General features: G+C 41.1%; 1 protein-coding gene across 1 annotated transcript; it reads right to left on the reverse strand.

Annotated features, from left to right (window-relative positions):
• Positions 1–1287: 1287 nt before the first annotated feature.
• Positions 1288–16209, reverse strand: WDR82 (WD repeat domain 82). The gene is made up of 9 exons (XM_060765851.2): positions 15767–16209; positions 10318–10415; positions 6928–6994; positions 6095–6194; positions 5822–5938; positions 5253–5408; positions 3869–3938; positions 3559–3701; positions 1288–2118 (listed from the first exon to the last, which is right to left on the reverse strand). Exons 1-9 carry the CDS (start codon positions 15925–15927, stop codon positions 2089–2091), a joined length of 942 nt encoding a protein of 313 aa, XP_060621834.1. The 5' UTR covers positions 15928–16209; the 3' UTR covers positions 1288–2088.
• Between the last annotated feature and the right edge of the window lie 19 nt (positions 16210–16228).

Consider the following 16228-nt stretch of genomic DNA (forward strand, 5'->3'; position numbering starts at 1 on the left):
TTAAAAGGGTTGATTTTTTTTTTGTCATGTCAGGAGCAACTAGAGAAACTGCAAGTCGCTTCTGGTGTGAGAGAATTGGCCGTCTGCAAGGACGTTGCCCAGGGGATGCCCGGATGAATTGATGTTTTTATCATCCTTGTGGGAGGCTTCTCTCACGTCCCCACATGAGGAGCTGGAGCTGATAGAGGGAGCTCATCCGCCTCTCCCTGGATTCGAACCTGCGACCTGTCGGTCTTCAGTCCTGCCGGCACAGGGGTTTAACCCACTGCACCACCGGGGGCTCCAAAAGCGTTGATAAAAGGAACCCATAAGCCATCGTCTGCAATCTTGGCCCAAATCTGTGTTGCAGCTGACCAGCCTGTCCCTGCTGCCCTGCTCTTAATTAATACAAAAGAAGCCTGGAGTTGAGATGCAACTACTTGTACTATTGCATTCAGGCCGCCAAAGAGCTACACACAATGAACAAATAATTTTAAATATGGACACAATTACCTTTTTCCACAGAAGCAAAAAGAAATCCCCTCTAGCTTTTGCTAACCAATCCAAATTTAAAAGTTTTACATTCTTCAGGATGGATGATGTGCAAAAGCTCATGTGAAGATGCAGAAAACACTTGTTTACAGTTTAATACAACAGATAATAACAATATAGAGAAAAGAATACAACATCTAAATAGTGCTAAGAAAAGCAGAGAACAGATAAAGCTGGCTGGAGAAGACATAAACGTAAGGCTTAGGAGGGATTGAAACTATTAGAGCAGTGGTGCTCAAGTTGTGGGCCGGGTCCCCAGGTGTTTTGGCCTACAACTCCCAGAAATCCCAGCCAGTTTACCAGCTGTTAGGATTTCTGAGAGTTGAAGGCCTAAATATTTGGGGGCCCACAAGTTGAAAACTACTGTACTAGAACATGAAAGATTTAAACCATACTTGTTTGAAATGTAATTCCTGAAATCTAGAGGTTATCAGCATCAGGTGTTTGGTAATGAAGATCATAAGGCAACGGGCCCAGATAGTTCACTGCAGTTTCACATATTCCTAAATTAAGTGTAAATGTAGTATCAGTATTACAGCAACAAGAGGAGTTTACATGCATTTCCTTTTGGCCCAGAAAGGATGCCACTACACATGTTTACCACAAGCCTTCATTCTATTTTCTGGGAAAAGGCAACTGTAGTCAGAAACTCAAGTTCATTAACTGGAAATTTTAGTTGCATCAAATCACTATTTAGTACCCTGGAAGAATACCATATAAACAATGAAAGGCAAAAACGCAACCAAGACTCATTCCTTGATACTGCATGGGTCCATGTATTACTTTTTAATATCAAATAGTAAGAAAGAAGAATGCAACCTCCACCCTCCCGGTCCCCATATTTACATAGCTCGCTAAGATTACACTGAAGGAGAAGGGGTGTGTTCTGATCCAGCCTGCTCCACAGCATTTTCTAACAGCAAAGTTCTGGTATTGCTACTAAGTGACATTGTGTCCAAGATGCTGTCCATGGAAAATATCTCAAATTCTGTATGGTTTGCTGGAAGATTTTTTTATAAACCTGATAATAGCATGAGAACCTTTCTCAAGTAGAAAACTCGACAGCATCTGAAATGCCCTTCAATAACTGGTTACGTATATATATGGCAAAGAAGTTTTATATAACACAAGCATTTGTCTAAGAAAAATAAAGAACTCAGAATATGTTAGTTGAAAATGTAAAACTGGAAAGTCACTTTTAAACAAGTGATAGCCTTCTATTGAATATAAAAAGGACTAAAGTGTCAATATGCACAAACTGTGGCACAAAATGCATTGCAAAGGAAAGCTGCCAACTTGAGCTCATATGAAATGTGTTCTGCTATAATAGAAATGCTGCCAGAATTACACTCTTACATTTTCCAGGCAAAGTTCTGCATAACCAAATTATTTTTAAAAAATCCTTCGGAATGAAAATGCAGCACAAAAATCACACAAGAAGTGCTGGACTGGAACATTCTGCCTCACTGATGCACCCACAATACTTTCATTGCCGTCTTCATAAATATATTTCTGTCAGTACAGTCAAGAATTGTTCAATGAAAACGATGAATGGAACTAGTCATCGATTGTTGGTAACCAAAAGGCCTGGAGGTAAAAAGAAGAAGAAAGTGGATTGGTAGGATGCTGTGTCTACTGCTGAGTAGCAATGGTTAATTCTTGAGATTATGCCAAAGAGTCTTCTATAACCTTGGATTGTCCGTTTCCAGAGGTTTGAGGCCAGATATCCCCACAATACCTGTAGTTATTATCTAAAGATCTTGGGGGATATTTTGCATTGTTTTTAGACCACAATGGTTTTTAAATCATTTTGCGTTTTGAATTCTCCCCTGCACAGCCTGTTGTCCTCCAGGTGTTTTGGAATTCACCTCCCAGAATTCCTGTCAAGCTGGCTAGGGCTTCTAAGAGTTGGAGTCACAAACACCTGGAAGTCAACAGGTCGTACAGGCCTGCCCTAGGGAATACAACAGGCCCTTTTAAACAGTAATGGTAGTAGTAGGGCCACAAAGGGAAGCTAACTGGACACTGCCTATCCCGATTATCTAGTCACAAACGTTTAAAACCAGCTTAGAGTAAGATGGCTAAAAGTGGTCATATCATTGTGTTAATTTATCAATTTTATGGAGAACTATACCCAGCAGATATCCTGGATTCATTCTTTAGGGCAGTGGTTGTCAAACTTGGGTTCCCCAGGTGTTTTTGACTTCAATTCTCAGAAATCCAAGCCAGTTTACCAGCTTTTAGGAATCATGGGAGGACCAAAAGGTTGAGAACCACTGCTTAAGGCAGGGGTCCACAAACCTTTTAAGAGGGCCAGGGCACAGTTCCTCAAACGGTTACAGGGCCAGATTATAATTTGAAAAAAAAATTGAAAGAATTCCTATGCACACTACACATATCTTATTTGTAGTGCAAAAAAACATTTTAAAACAATACAATTAAAATGAAGAACAATTTTAACAAATATAAACTTATTAGTATTTCAATGGGAAGTGTGGGCCTGCTATTGGCTGATGAGATAGGATTGTTGTTGTTGTGTGCTTTCAAGGAGTTTCAGACTTAGGTTGAGCCTGAGCAAGGGCCAGGTAAATGACCTTGGAGGGCTATATCCAGCCCCCGGGCCTTAGTTTGAGGACCCCTGGCTTAAGGATATTACACATTTAGTCCAATCCAGAGAAACTGATTGGTAATAGCACTGCAGTTTCACATGTACCTTAACAGTGCCCCCCTAAAGGTAAAATAATGACAAACACAATCCATTCCCATATGGGATATTATGCGTACTCCTCTATTTTTCCATGAACCACCACTTCAGTAAAACACACAATAATATTTGCTGAGGCAGGATATATCTACTTAGTATTGGTGCTTGGACCATACTGATACTGATTTGACTTAATGCAAGGAAATTCAAACACATTTTTGTTCATTTTACTGTCTCAGAAAAATGACTATTTTCAAAACTAGTAACATCCTTTGACCTCTTTAACAAAAAATAGTCAACTGATAAAAGACCAATCTCCTTACCATATTAGAGCATGCACTGGCAAAAGTCATAAATTTGGGGTTGAACTGCAAACAGGTTATGGGGCCTGTGTGTTTCCCATCCAACACAGCTACCTTCATTCCGGTCTCTCCGTTCCAAACATGGATTTTCCCATCCTCTGATCCTGTAGATCAGATTATGCAAAAGGAGTATAAACCATCACCATAGAAGCCTTTTCATGAAGAAACCCATTTAAAATTGCAGTGGCAGGCACCCCTACAAAATATAACATCAACAAGCACCAAGGAACGAGAGAGAAGGAGGAAGGAAAAGCAAGAACTGCACTCTTACCAATCATTATAAATTGTGAATCAGGTGTGAAGGATGCCTCCAGTGTAACAGCTTTACTATTGTTGTATCCCTATAAAAGAAAGTTTCATGAGAAATGTCAAACATGCTTCAAGCAAAGGAATAAAATTATTATTATTATTATTATTATTATTATTATTATTATTATTATTATTATATCCTGCCACCATCTCTCTGAAGGGAATCAGGGTGGCTTATATGGGGACCAAGCCCAGCAAAAATAGAAGATATAGCACTATTAAAATACATTGTATTTCAATAATTAAAACAATAAAACCGAACAACAGACATCATAAAATCATAAGAACAACAATAACCTTCAACCAGTAGCCGGGAATGGTGGGCATGTTCAGATCTAGGAGGGTGGGGCAAAGACTAGTGCAATACAGCTGTACGGGCGGGGCAGTTAATAAAGTGCTACAAAGCCAGACAATAAATTAGGGCTAGGGGGGAAATAGTCAATAGATGAACCAATTAATCAAAGACACATTTGAAACATCCAAGTTTTCAGGTCTTTACAGAAGGTGGACAGGGTGGGTGCTAATCTAATCTCCCTAGGGAGAGAGTTCCAAAGCTGGGGGGGGGGGGGACCACCGAGAAGGTCCTCTCCCTCGTCCCCACCAGCTGTGCTTGTAATGGAGGCGGGTGTGAAAGAAGGGCCTCCCCAGCAGATCTTAAAGATCTTACTGCTCCAGACTGTGTAAGGGACCTGCGGTCTCATCCCCTCATGTGCCTGAGATTAAAAGCTTCTCAAAACTTACACACAAAAATGAAAGGTGAGCAAAAGAAAAAGAAAAAAAAGAAGAAAACCATAGTAAAAAAGTGAAGAAAATCTGCAATAATTCTTGACTTTCCTGACAGTGGCTTTAATTCTTAATATATAAAAGCTAACTTTTTCAACTAACCAAAACATACACTTCTTTCATAATTCAAACCTACTAATGATAACATAAAATTGTTATTTTGTTTTTTCTGCAAGGGTTCCTAGTCTTTTTAATTGTAATCAATGATTTTTCTCTGGTCAAGTGGATAATTTTTCTATTTCAGCTATTTCTATCTCAGTTTTAATAGCCAGTCCTCTTTTTATGTTATTATTTTACTATTCTATTTTTGTGTAAAAATTAGTATTCCTACTTTGCTAGTAGCATAGTCACATATCATCATAATAACCTTTAATTAACTTCAGAAAAACAAGGCAAGTACATATTTGACATTAACAGAAAGTGGAAAGGTTGTGAAATTCAAATAGGAAAGCAACTTCTAACACAGTAAGAATCGAACACAGTATGTGTAACCCATCTCATCCTTATCATGGCAGTTGTTTAAGACAAAGAGCTTTCCACAAAGTAAAGAAAGCAATCCTCACTGTAAATGTATGAAGAACAGCTCCTTTAAAGGCATCAACGAGCCGGATGAACCCTCCATTGGTTGCTATAAGAATAAGTTTACCATCATTGCTGAACTTCAATCCAGTCCACTCGCAGGTTCGGTCATATTGCATTTTGAAAGTAGTAAATGGACCCTTCAAGAAGAAAAGTAACAGAAACAGTCTAGTCCTTCTGTTTATCAACACTGGAATGAGGCTGAAAAAATACATTTTGAATGTCTAAGATTTTCCCAGGAACTTGTTTAAACCATAGATACAGGGCGTACACATGGAGATATTAGCAAACCAGCTACTGCCTATAGCCTTTTGGGATTTGTGCAAAGAATGAAAGACCAGGTGGGCCTTGCATGACCCTGTTAAGTACTTTCATTTTCTTAACCAAGAGGTCAAATCCATAATCATTAAATAAAATTAGCCATGTCTTAAGACATCATGAGCACAACGGTTTTGTGGGACACAGAAATTCTACTTGGGGAAAAAGGCATTACATTTTTAAAATTCTGTTTGGGGAATCTATGTAGCTCAAATTTTGCCTAAACATTACATACCTTATCAAAAGAGCGAAGATCATAAAGTTTCACCATTTCAGAATTCACTCCAGCTGCAAAAATAAGTCCTTCTGGATCAAACGAGCACACAGGCTTCCCTTGAGGATGCATCAAACCCTAGAATTTGGAAACATGTTAGAAGAAATTATTCTACATGTTTCTTTGGTGGATTTTTTAAACCACATTTTAATGGAACCAATGACTACAAGTGTGATCTTTCCATATTTGAAGCAGTGCTCTAGCACATTTTGTGTGTGTCTCTCAATAGTTTACCTGGCAGTTTGGAGACCGGAGATCCCAAAGTCGGATGGTCTTATCAAGTGACCCAGAAATAAAGGTATCATCCACAGGAGACATAGACAGAGCAACAACTCTGAAGTGAAGAAATAAAAAATAAAATAACCCAAATAGCTGCATTATTTATTTATTTATTTATTTGCTTCATTTCTATACCACATTTTTCAGCCTGATAAGGCGACTCAATGCGGTTTACACAATGAAAATTATCACAATAACATCAGTACTATCACAACAATATCCTAAACAATTAAAACACATCATATACAGCAACAAAATCAACAATCATTAACAATTCATAACGCCTCAATATGAAATCAGATCCGTTCTCGTAATCCTTGTGCCATTCCTGAGATCAAATTTTACCATCCTCCTATATTCAGTTGCACTGCTTAGCCAAACGCTTGTTCATAGAGCCAGGTCTTAACCTTCTTCCGAAACGCCAGCAGCGAAGGGGCCTGTCTGATGTCTGCCGGTAGGGCATTCCATAGCCGAGGGGCCACCACCGAGAAGGCCCTGTCTCTCGTCCCCGCCAACCGCGCCTGTGACGCAGGCGGGACCGAGAGCAGGGCCTCCCCGGACGATCTTAATGTCCTAGTCGGTTCATAGGTGGAGATGCGTTCGGAGGGGTAAGTAGGGCCAAAACTGTTTACTGTTTTGTTCTCATAAATTCAAAAGAACATGACATTTTAAAGTAAAAAAACAAAGATCTGACACTACATGTTGTAATGTAAGCTTGTCAATCAACACTTTGATTTATTCTTCCTGTTTCCACCCAAAGATAATAAATGGTATATCAATCATTTTACCTCTTGTTGTGTCCTGGGAAGTATCTGATGTACTTATTGTCATGCAGAGAAAGGTATCTGATTGTATCTGTAAATAAATATCAACAAAGTAAACATTATACAGCAACCTTGTATCACTTCGTTGTAGTGAGAACTTGCTAACTCGAATAATTAGTTAGCAAGTTTGCACTTGTAGTGAGAACTTGCTAACTTATTATTAATATATTAATAAGAATTATTAATATATTTATAATTGGGGTTACACACTGACCATCTTCCAGTAGTACATTCACTTAACAAATTAATCGTTTCTCCAACTCAAGACAGTAGCAGCCATATTATCTTCATCAGAGTGTACACTGGATCTAGCTTAACATGCACACTGACAAGCTATAAACACTCTGGTAATGACCTTTCATTTGAAAAAAACAAACCAGAAAAAAAGAAATTGACAGCACTTGTAGATATAAATGCTCAGAGAAATCAAGATTAAACAGTAACTGTTTGTCATTGCATTTCTTAACTAGTATATTCAGCAGAGCTCTTTGCGTAATACAGTGTTCCCTCACTTATCACGGGGGTTACATTCCTGGACCACCCGTTATACGTAAAAATCTGCAATGTAGGGAAGCCCAGGCCCTACATCGGGCTTGGGCTTCCTTACAACGGCGCCAAGGGGCATCTGAGGAAGAGGAGAGAGTTGCTGCTGTTGCGCTGTCACCACCTGCTGCAAGTTCTTCTCCTTCGCTCTTCTCCTCCTCCTCCTCTTCCTCCTCCTCTTCCTTGGAGGCCCCTTGGGAAGGCCAGGCAGGATGCCCAGGTCAGATTAGAAGAGGGAAGGAGAAGGAGCAGCAACTCCCTCGTCCTCCATCTCTTCCTCCTCTTCCTTGGAGGCCCCATTGGCACTGGCGTTAACTGCGCTCAAGGGGCTTCTGAGGAAGAGGAGGAGGAAGAAGCAGAGGATGAGGGAGTTGCTGCTGCTGCGCTGTCGCCGCCGGTTGCAAGTGCTCAGGGGCGCTCTTCTTTTCCTTCTCCTTCGCTCTTCTTCTAATCCGGTATATTTATAAAGGTTATAAAGGTCAAACTTGTTCGGTGAATTAAAGTGTACTTTTCTATAATGCAATTATCCTCAAACTGGAGGGCTCCAGGTATGCTAGACACCTAGGTAGCACAATGAGGATGAGAGCTGAAAGCCAACACATCTGAAAGCTGCCAAGTTGAGGAGATGAAGGGCTAGAGAGGTCAAAGAAAAATTCTTACCCAAGAAAGGTTAGCTTTGGACCAAATGTTTATACATATTGCAGGTTTTCAATTTTATCAAAATAATCTATAAGCTTCCCCAATGCATCCACAGAACGATTAGTCGATATAGTCAAACAGAGGGCTGCAGAACGACCTGTTAAAGAGGCAACTCTCTACTAAACAAATTATAATTGACAGTTCAGTTCCAAAATCTGTTACATAAGACACAAGAACAGAAGTCTCAGAAGAACTGCTGATCTCTTTAAGTGGCAACAGTTAGTGACCACAAAACAAATGAAGATAGGAAGGTGCATTCAGTAGTTGAAGCTCTGCCCCAGGCAAGGCAGTGGCCTGTACAGTTATCTCCTGTACCGGGTGGTATCATAGACCCTCAAACTGTACAAACTACTACCTCAACCCGGAATCAGGCAACATGTGGTAGGACGACGCAGGCTTGAAAGTTGTAGAATCCTTCATCAAGGAAGACCTCACTGGAGCTGAATTTAACAGTAATTACGAAACCCTAAAATATAAATTCATACACAGCACTCATGGCAAGTATCCTGCAGAAAAAAAGGAATAATGATTCATCTGTCTCCATCTCTTCCACAGGTAACTTGTTTACAATGTACAGCCATCTTTACTGTAGATGTTATACTGCACTGTGCCATGGATTGCTCCACAGAATATAACAATTTGTTATTTATATGACAATTTTCAAAACAAATATCTGACATTTTTCATAGACATTTAACTTACTATGATGAGGTTACTACAGGCTGAATGTCCCTTATCTGAAAATCTTGGGACAAAAAGTGCTTTTCTGGATTTTGAAATAACTTGTTTGCATATATAATTGGCATATTCACAGGTTTCACACTCATGGTTTTGATCATTTACGAGCTTGTACCACTGCCCCCTCCCCCCGTTGTCATGTGAACATTCATATGCCAGTCCTCTTCTTAGGAGGTGACTAGGGAGCTGTTCAGAAGGTGGGCACACAACAGGCAGTGATAATTCAACATCATCCCCAAACTTGAGGACAGGACTGTAACATTCTTGGGAGGGGAGAGAAGAGGGAAAAGAGTCAGCTACCCAGGGCATATTGTTGCCCATGCCCATAGAAATTGGGGCATTCAAAAACTGAGTTCAATTAAACTGCAATTACTGATTTCAGACAGATATGTATAAAAGGATACTAGCTTCTCTGTGCTCTTACATTTGAGGGGGGGGGGGGAGAATACAATGGTCCTCTTCATCCTCATGTTCACTTTCAAAGAGGTTCAATGGAAGAAATTGTATATTGTGTATGGAATTCATTTAGAATTATCCATAAAGGTTAAGAAAAGACATAATCAGAGTTGTAGGTCAGGGTCTAGAGCAGTGCTTCTTAAATTATAGGTCCCAACCCCAAATGGGGTTTATATACCTATATACCTGGATCACACTTTCATACAATATCCTCAGTCTTCAAGATGCTTGGGGAAGCAGGGAAAATTGCCGCTCTTTCCACTTGCTCCCTACCAAGGGCCAAAGCTGTTACACAATATACACACTCCACCCAGGCTAGTCTGTGAATGTGCATTCACAAGATGTGCTTCACTGGCTGTGGAGAAAAGGACAGACACACTTCCCTCTACTGAGCAACAAAGCAGAGGAACTACTTTGGGGGAAAACTGTTCCTTTTCCAGTCAAAGAAGCAAAATAATCTCAGCTAATTTCCCCTCTAAGGGGCAAAGTAGGAGCTGGGGATTAGCAAATGCTCTATTTTCACATATTTACAAGAAGTCCTTGGATGTATCCCCCACATATCTGTTCAAAATTATCTAACATTTTGAGAGATAGAGAAGCTGAAATTGCTATGCTAAAGCAGGTTTCTTTGGAGGCTTCCTTAAATATGCATTATGATGAGACTGGTGGCAGGAAATTTAGCTTGAGGCAAAGTTACGAGACAATCAATCACTGGTATGTTTCACATTGACTTACTGTTCAGTTGAAAACAAGGAAAAGGCTCTTTGTAAATAACACTTTAGAAATTTGATCCTTAGAGCATGAAAATATGTATTTACTATTCAAAAGTTGCAATTAACAAACTGTTCCATTTAGTCAATGCTTCAGTTTGATCTGCTGTAGCTAGAAGAAACTGAGAACAATGAAGAGAACACTTACCATCAATTTTATTGGAACTGTACACCACAGTATTGGCAGCATGTGTGTATCTGATGAGATCCACTCCATACTTTTTACTGTATAATGTTCTCTTTGGTCTGCCAAGAAAAATTACAAGAACGTTTATTCTTATTTCACACAAAATGTACTCAGCCATATCAGTCTTTTAAAAAGCTATCAAGCCTATGTACTTCATCTTTAAGAAGCCAATTTTCTTTATAAAACTTGTTTTCTCATTGCTTCCTATCAGAATTACAGGCACTCTACCAGATTAACAAATGGCATTTAAATCAGAGTTCACAATATTAAAAAAAGCAGAGGGGCTAGAATTTTTTTCCAAATGAATAATAAAAATATATATTTGAATATTCTCAAAAAGTACATAGAACTTCAGTAATGTTTAAATTAGTCGTGATAAACACCAAGAATGCCCAAGAGAACACAAGATTCACCACAGCAGCATTAGGAACAGCCACTGCTGATATTGTTGCTATATAAGTAAATTGTTAATTCTAATCACACTTCAATCAAATGCAGCCAAGCCGATAATTGTAAAGGTCTCAAGTCTCTTCTTCAATCCCCAATTAGAACAGAACATGTAAGTAGGCACTGACAGTATGTTCTGAAGAAAGACTATCGATGCAATAACTTTGCATATTTTAGCTTCATGGAATTCATAATTTTACTTTCATGATTGCAACAGATAGGTAATTTGTTACAAGTGGTAGAGTACACTGATTACAAATTATTTTCAATTGTTATTCTATGAACACAACCCTAGAATACCCACAGTACCTTAACCAACCCTAGAATGCCCACAGTACCTTAATCTTAAGACCTGATTGTGCTATTTCAGCAAGTAACTTCCCAACATGTCCCAGGTTTATGGCACATGGAGGCGTACCTGGCTCTCACATTAAATTTTGTGCCCATGCACCCACCCCCTTTCCAGCTATGGGACTTGACTCGGCTGTCAGCAGAGTGAACTCCCATAGTTCCAAGGAGGCAGGTGCGCTGAGAAGTAAATGAAGGGTGTGACTATAAAATACCAATTTTACCACCCCCTCAAAAGGGAGTGCAACTATTACATGGTGGCGACTAATGGGAGGAAATACAGTAGAAGGGGAAAATTCTCTCTTTCCATGGTATGTCACATTCCCCACAATGAATAATACATTAATGCATTCCAGGGTACTCATGTAACAAAATATAGCAAAATCCCAAGTGCATTTTTAAAACCTTGCACAATGTACTTTATGCACTGTAGTTGGCCACTATCAACAATGCCCTTTAGAACTAGTTAACACCTCAGCCTGCTAAAGGCTCTCTCATCCAATTTATCACATCTCCTTTCTAGTTCCCAGCCAGCATCACACAACATTCCAGGAACTCCCTCCACTATTCATATGATTATAAACTTACCTTGGCTTTAGGTAATATCTTTCCTCCCAACTTTGTTAAAACTAAACTTGCCACCTCACCACCATATCCACGTTTTGCATTTCTATTGTTATTCAGACATGGACAACCATGTTCACACATGGACAACCTGCTCATTCATAGGTACAAAAGTCTGTTCCTCAGCACTACCATTCTATGCATCTGATAAGACTCTGAACCTCATTCCATGAGCAGCAGGAAAGCAGGGGAAACCAGAGGGAGTTCTCTTGTTACCGCATCTTTCTCCCACTTTCTCCTGCTGTCTGCCATTTGAAGTCAGGTGAAGACAGCTTCTAGGCTCAGTTTCCATGCGCCGTGGAAACAGCCTCATGGAGCCACACTGCCTTAATGTCATGCGATGGCCTCTATGGAACTCTTGTGGGGCTCCATTTCCACAGTTCATGTAAACAGAGTCTAGAAGCCATGGGATGAAGTCCTAGGAAATCTTATACTACCAATGCCTTCCTTTCAGTCTCAAAGGTGCTACAAAATCCCTCTGCATCAACTTTTACAGTTATGTCATCTCATTTAGTTTCACTATCAGAAGCAGGAAATACATTTGCTACAGTATTTATCATCAACAAGTTCTTTAATTTCCAAGTGAAGGATATGACAAACCCAGAGCAATATCCAATATAAATACTACCAATCACAGGGTTTATTTGGCAAAATTTGTTCAAAGGGGGGTTTCTCCTTGTCATCCTCTGGGGGCCCTTCTACAATGGCCATAGAATGCACCTTGAAGCTAACGAGGCCACGATGTCCACAAAAAGTTTATCACCAATGTGCACTGCAACATGTATCCAAGGGTATACAATGCATTAAACGTCTCAGGAAAGTCTGAGTTCAGCCCCAAATGCACAGTGGCAGAACCTTGTGCATCCCAGATCCAAGGTGAAATCCCCTCTGCATTGTAGACACCTGACTCTGCTGAAGCGCAGTAAAGGATTTGGAATACTGCAAAAAAAAAAGGCCCTAAGGGCATAGCTGGGCAGCAGGGGAGCATGCGACTTCCTGAGAGGGGTAATGGATTACCTCTGCTGCTGTCATTATCACCCCCCTCCTCCTTTTCACCCCTAAGCCTCTGGTGTGCTGAAATGGTTCAAAGCCAGGTTCCTGCAACATCACTTGGGAGCCCCTACCCCCAACACCAACTGCTGCTCTGAGGCTACAGAGTGAAGAGCGGACACCCTGGAAGACACAGCTCCATCCTATCTCCTGCAGTATCACTCGGGAGCCCCTCAATATATACAATATAATACATAGAAATAACAACATTGCAATGTAATAGAGCTGGTATATTGTATATAATATTAATAATGTTGTAATTTAATACAGCAATGCCCCTATTAAAGCAGCTCTGCTAGCTACCAATAAGTTTCTGGTCCCAATTCAAGATTCAAGTTATGACCTACAAATCCCTAAACAGTTTGGGCCCTATCTTTCTATGCATCTCCCCCAATGAACTCTAAGATCTGTCGGAGAGACCCTCCTCTGGCTTCTGACACCATCACAAGTGCGGTTGGTGGGGACAAGGGAGAGGGCCTTCTTGATGGTGCTCCCCCCCCCCGACTTTGGAACACCCTCCTCAGGGAGATTAGACAAGCCCCCACACTGCTCCTTCTGTAGGGACCTGAAAACCCGGATGTTCCAGCAGGTTTTCGAGAATGATTAGTCCCCAGGCCAGGTCCCTAGGTCGTCAGTTAGTACTCTGTCCTGCATTTTCCCCACTTCCCTGGTCCTATGATACTCGGTTTGCATTATCCCTTGCCCAGTCCTTTTATAGTTGACCATGCATATTTTGTAGTCCTAGTCATTGGTTTTATTGAACCTTGTCTGATGGAGTTATAATTGCAATTGGTTTACATTTTTATTGTTGTGTTTGAGTAGGATTTTTGTGTTTTATGGTGATTTTATTTTAATCTGTTTGTATGGTTTTCTCCTTGGCAATTGAATGTTTTGTCTTATATGTTGGAAACCACCCTGAGTCCCTTCGGGGAGCTAGGGCAATATACAAATAAAGTTGTTGCTGTTGTTGTTATAATTATAATTATTAAGTTATTGTTGACACCATATTGTTTTTGTTGACCTTACTTTTCCACTTACAGAGCTAGTTTACTGTTTTTCTTTGAACTACAGTAAATATTCAATTTATAATATGGTACAATATATCATATAATACTAATACTGGTAGTGAAACTACAAGTCGCTTCTGGTGTGAGAGAATTGGCCGTCTAGGGGACGTTTGGTTTTTTTTTTTTTTGATGTTTTGTCATCCACGTGAAAGGCTTTTCTCATGTCCTCACATGGGGAGCTGGAGCTGACAGAGGGAGCTGATTGGCGCTCTCAAAGGATTCGAACCTCCGACCTGCCAGTCTTCAGTTCTGCCGGCACACGGGTTTAACCCATTGCACCACTGGGGGCTTCTATATAATAATATATAATAATGTATATTATATATTACATATAATATTAGTAGCAATATTGCAGTATATTATTATCATTTGAAACACAACAGGATTAGTACACAGCAAACAAGAAGATTATGCTGGCTGTTGTATTGGATCACATGCTGGATACTTCCCAAGTGTCTAGGTTGTAAATGCCTTTTTACTTTTAATGTTTTGAGTGTTTGCTATCATTAGATCTAGTAGTAAACATGTTCTAAATGTTTGATTTATATATTTAAATGTCCAAGTTTGTTATTTTTGAGTTGTTCTATAAGTACACCTGATGTTGTTTATTTTATTTATGATTTGATTTGTTTGTTATGTTACGACTCCGGCCCAATTTACCTGTCTGAACGTATCATCCCCTATGAACCATCAGGCGCGGCTGGTGGGGATGAGAGACAGGGTCTTCTCGGTGGTGGCCCCTCGACTCTGGAACTCCCTTCTACTGGAGATCAGAACTACCCCTTCTATCTTAACGTTCAGGAAACAGGTGAAAACTTGGCTTTGGGGATTGGCATTCGACAAATGAGCCATGATCCTGTGATATGGATGGATGACGACGAATAATGATTTTTGATGACGACTGACCACTGTAATTATATGATTGTATTTTGCTATTTTAACGTTTTAGTGTGATTTAGAATATGATGTTTTAATGACTGTCTGTAATATTGATGTTGGAAACCGGCCTTATTCCCTCGAACAGAGGTGAGAAGACCGGCATACAAAACTGCCAAATAAATAAATAAATGTTATGCTGGCATTGACTGTTTGCCAATGTTCTGTTGTAAACCGCCCTGAGTCCCCTCGGGGAGATAGGGAGGTATAGAAATAAAGTTTATTATTATGACTGTGTGATGTATCAGTGAATAATGCGTGCAGTGGGGTGGCCTTTTTGAGCTGACAGATGGTAATTCTGTCAGCACCGATTGTTTGTAAGGCCAAGGTCTTTAGGCACTTTACCCGCTGGGACCACTTTTACTGGCTTGTGCCATTATTATTATTATTATTATTATTATTATTCTTTCTTTTAACTCTGGAGCTGCAAGGAGAGGCGGGTAATAAATGTATTATTATAGTTACTACATTATATTTTGGAGCTTCAGCTGTCAGCCCTAGCTTCTGCCAACCTAGCAGTTGGAAAACATGCAAATGTGAGTAGATCAATAGGTACTGCTCCGGCGGGAAGGTAACGGCGCTCCGGCCACATGACCTTGGAGGTGTCTACGGACAACGCTGGCTCTTTGGTTTAGAAATTGAGATGAGCACCACACCCCAGAGTCAGACATGACTGGACTTAATGTCAGGGGACTACCTTTACCTTTACCTATATTATATTTACCCTGTGGATACCAAAATCCGGGGGTGCTCAAATCCCACTATATGCAATGGCATAATAAAGCGATGCCCCTCGCACATACCGGAAAAGGCAGGGCCTGCTGTTCTGCACTGTTTTCAAATAGCACCTCCCAGCCTCGGATGGGTCAGTCTGAGGGGCCAGTCTCCCCTGAAGGGCTGCCCTTTCCCTCCCACCACTCCCTCCCTCACTCACTCACTTGCCCTCGTGGCAGTCGTAGAGCACGATGGAGTCGTCGTCGCTGCTGGAGATGAGCGTCTCTCCGTTGGGGCTGAAGTCGAAGCAGTTGATCTTGTCCGAGTTCTCGCGGAACACCTTGGCCACGCGGAAGCTCCGCAGCGCGTTGTCCGCCAGCTTCATGGTGGAGGGAAAGGGGGAGGGCGGGGCCTGCGCGGCCGGCCGGGAGAAAGCTGGAAGCGGCGCGCCTGGGCCCAGCCTGGCCCCGCGGGGGGACACAAAGAGGCCGCGACGGAAGCCCGGGAAGCCGCACCCACCGCGCCCTCCGCTCAAGCCGAGGCGGCGGCGAAGGAGGAGGAGGAGAAGAGGCGGAGGTTCCCGTTCATTGTGTCCGCCATTTTGCGGCTCCAGGGAAGGAAGGGAGGGAGGGAGGAGGAGGAGAAGGAGGGGATACGCGCGCAAGGAATTGTGGGGGGGGGGGGAC

This window comes from Anolis sagrei, chromosome 2, assembly GCF_037176765.1.
Source record: "Anolis sagrei isolate rAnoSag1 chromosome 2, rAnoSag1.mat, whole genome shotgun sequence".
Taxonomy (NCBI): Eukaryota; Metazoa; Chordata; class Lepidosauria; order Squamata; family Dactyloidae; genus Anolis; species Anolis sagrei.